This window comes from Cryptotermes secundus, unplaced genomic scaffold (assembly GCF_002891405.2).
Source record: "Cryptotermes secundus unplaced genomic scaffold, Csec_1.0 scaffold73, whole genome shotgun sequence".
Classification (NCBI taxonomy): Eukaryota; Metazoa; Arthropoda; class Insecta; order Blattodea; family Kalotermitidae; genus Cryptotermes; species Cryptotermes secundus.
In genome coordinates this window covers 1808572-1810247 of record NW_019738871.1, presented here as the reverse complement: position 1 = coordinate 1810247, position 1676 = coordinate 1808572, and the positions used below count along the sequence as shown (strand labels likewise).

Below are 1676 nucleotides of genomic sequence, written 5' to 3'. Positions count from 1 at the left end.
GCGGCCCAGATTAACCTTTTCTAGCGTCTAATACAGTGTCTGTACTTCTCCTTAAGGCATTAGCCTGTATGCTGATGTAGCGTAGTTGGTTAAGGCACTACGCTACAAGCCGGATGGTTGCAGGCCCGAGTCTCGATGAGGTGCATTTCTTAATTGACCTAACCCTTCCAGCCGCAGTGTGGCCCTGGGGTCGACTTAGCCTGTAACAGAAATGAGCACCAGGAATCTGCCTGGGGGGTAAAGCGCGGCCGGCGCGTAAGGCTGACAACCTCACTGCCATCTGTGAGCTGATTGTCTAGAAAATGTGGGAGCCTCGACGTCTCATAACCCTATGGGCCTCCGCGGCCTGTTACAGGGATAGCTTTGCCTTTTAGTGATGTTTCCATTCGCAATGTACATGAAACAGACTGTACTGTGTGAAATAGGCAAAGGTGTCGATGGAGCGCCAAGTGTTTGGGGTGTGGGTGAGAGTACCCTGCATTAGAGATTTTGGATCCTGTATCTACGAGGACCTGTGTAACTATGGCTACGATGAAGATACGTCATGTCCTGCGTCCTTTGTTCAAGATCGTGTCCCCTGCCGTTGTCCTGTTGAAAAGGTTAGAAACTTCGTTAAACTTAATTATCTGTTGTTCAGATCAGTGTCTGGTGGTTTGCCTGAATTACGAATTGTATTTCTTGCAGGGGCTGTACAAGATTCCTAGCGACGTGAGAATATCTGCGGATGGCAACCACTGGGCAGGCCTCGTTAGTGGAAAATACAGGGCCACAGCGACGTTCACACACAATAAGTACGAAATGGCCTGCTACACCGCCTCGTTTACTCTCAAAGCAGTCCCAAAGTAAATCACTGCAATTAGCACTGTAAGACTCACATGTAAATGCAAAACGCAGTCACTGAAATAAACGTGATTTAGTAATCCATACTCTAAAACGTAAATTTAACTACACGTGTATACTGACTGCCTCTTCAGATCAACCAGTTCCTTGTGTGTATGTGTGTGTAAATGGGATCCATAACCGGACTCAATCAGGCAAAAGGATTTATATCAGGACCCTCTGCCAAGAGAACAAGGGACCTGTTGAAATTAAACAGAGGTCAACTCACATGGGCGGTAGGATTACTTACTGGACACTGCCACCTAAAAGGACACCTTTCCAAACTGGGACTGACAGAGGACCCAATTTGTGAAATGTGCCTACAAGAAGATGAATCAGTCACACACGTCACATGTGATTGTGAGGCTGTAGCTTTAATAAGATATCGTCACCTGGGTCAATTCTTCATGGAACCAGGTGACTTTTATGACGCCCCCATATTTCATTTGAAGTGTAGGATTAATAAAGGGTTAATCCAAAGGGAAAGCACAATAGATCATTGAAGGTCACAGTGCAAGGGCCGGTTTTCATGGCTCACCCCTCATACTCATAATACATACCCATGTGTATGTGAAACTGTCTCGTAATGCAACCGTTTAATTGTGGAACATTCTTTTACCTACCCAGTTCATGTTTCATATGTGTTTACGGCAGGTTTCAGCGTGTACGGCCATCTATAAGTATACAAGTATGTCTGGAGGCGATTTGCCACTGCATAAGTATCACTTTTCACTTATACGAAAATATAAAGTATGAAAGCTGTACACTGGGATCCAGGCGTTAATTTCCTCGAAACC

At 45.4% G+C, this 1676-nt stretch overlaps 1 protein-coding gene across 1 annotated transcript; it reads left to right on the top strand.

Moving 5' to 3' along the window:
• Nucleotides 1-399: 399 nt before the first annotated feature.
• Nucleotides 400-945, top strand: LOC111871066 (ganglioside GM2 activator). Its single transcript, XM_023863836.2, has 2 exons — nucleotides 400-599; nucleotides 685-945. The coding sequence occupies exons 1-2, from the start codon at nucleotides 438-440 to the stop codon at nucleotides 844-846; spliced, it is 324 nt and encodes a 107-aa protein (XP_023719604.1). The 5' UTR covers nucleotides 400-437; the 3' UTR covers nucleotides 847-945.
• The last annotated feature ends 731 nt before the right edge of the window (nucleotides 946-1676 follow it).

Coding starts and splice junctions, on each gene's coding strand:
- LOC111871066 (XM_023863836.2), top strand. CDS start 438: ATGGAGCGCCAAGTGTTTGGGGTGTGGGTGAGAGTACCCTGCATTAGA. Junction 600..684: donor GCCGTTGTCCTGTTGAAAAG/GTTAGAAACTTC, acceptor TATTTCTTGCAG/GGGCTGTACAAGATTCCTAG.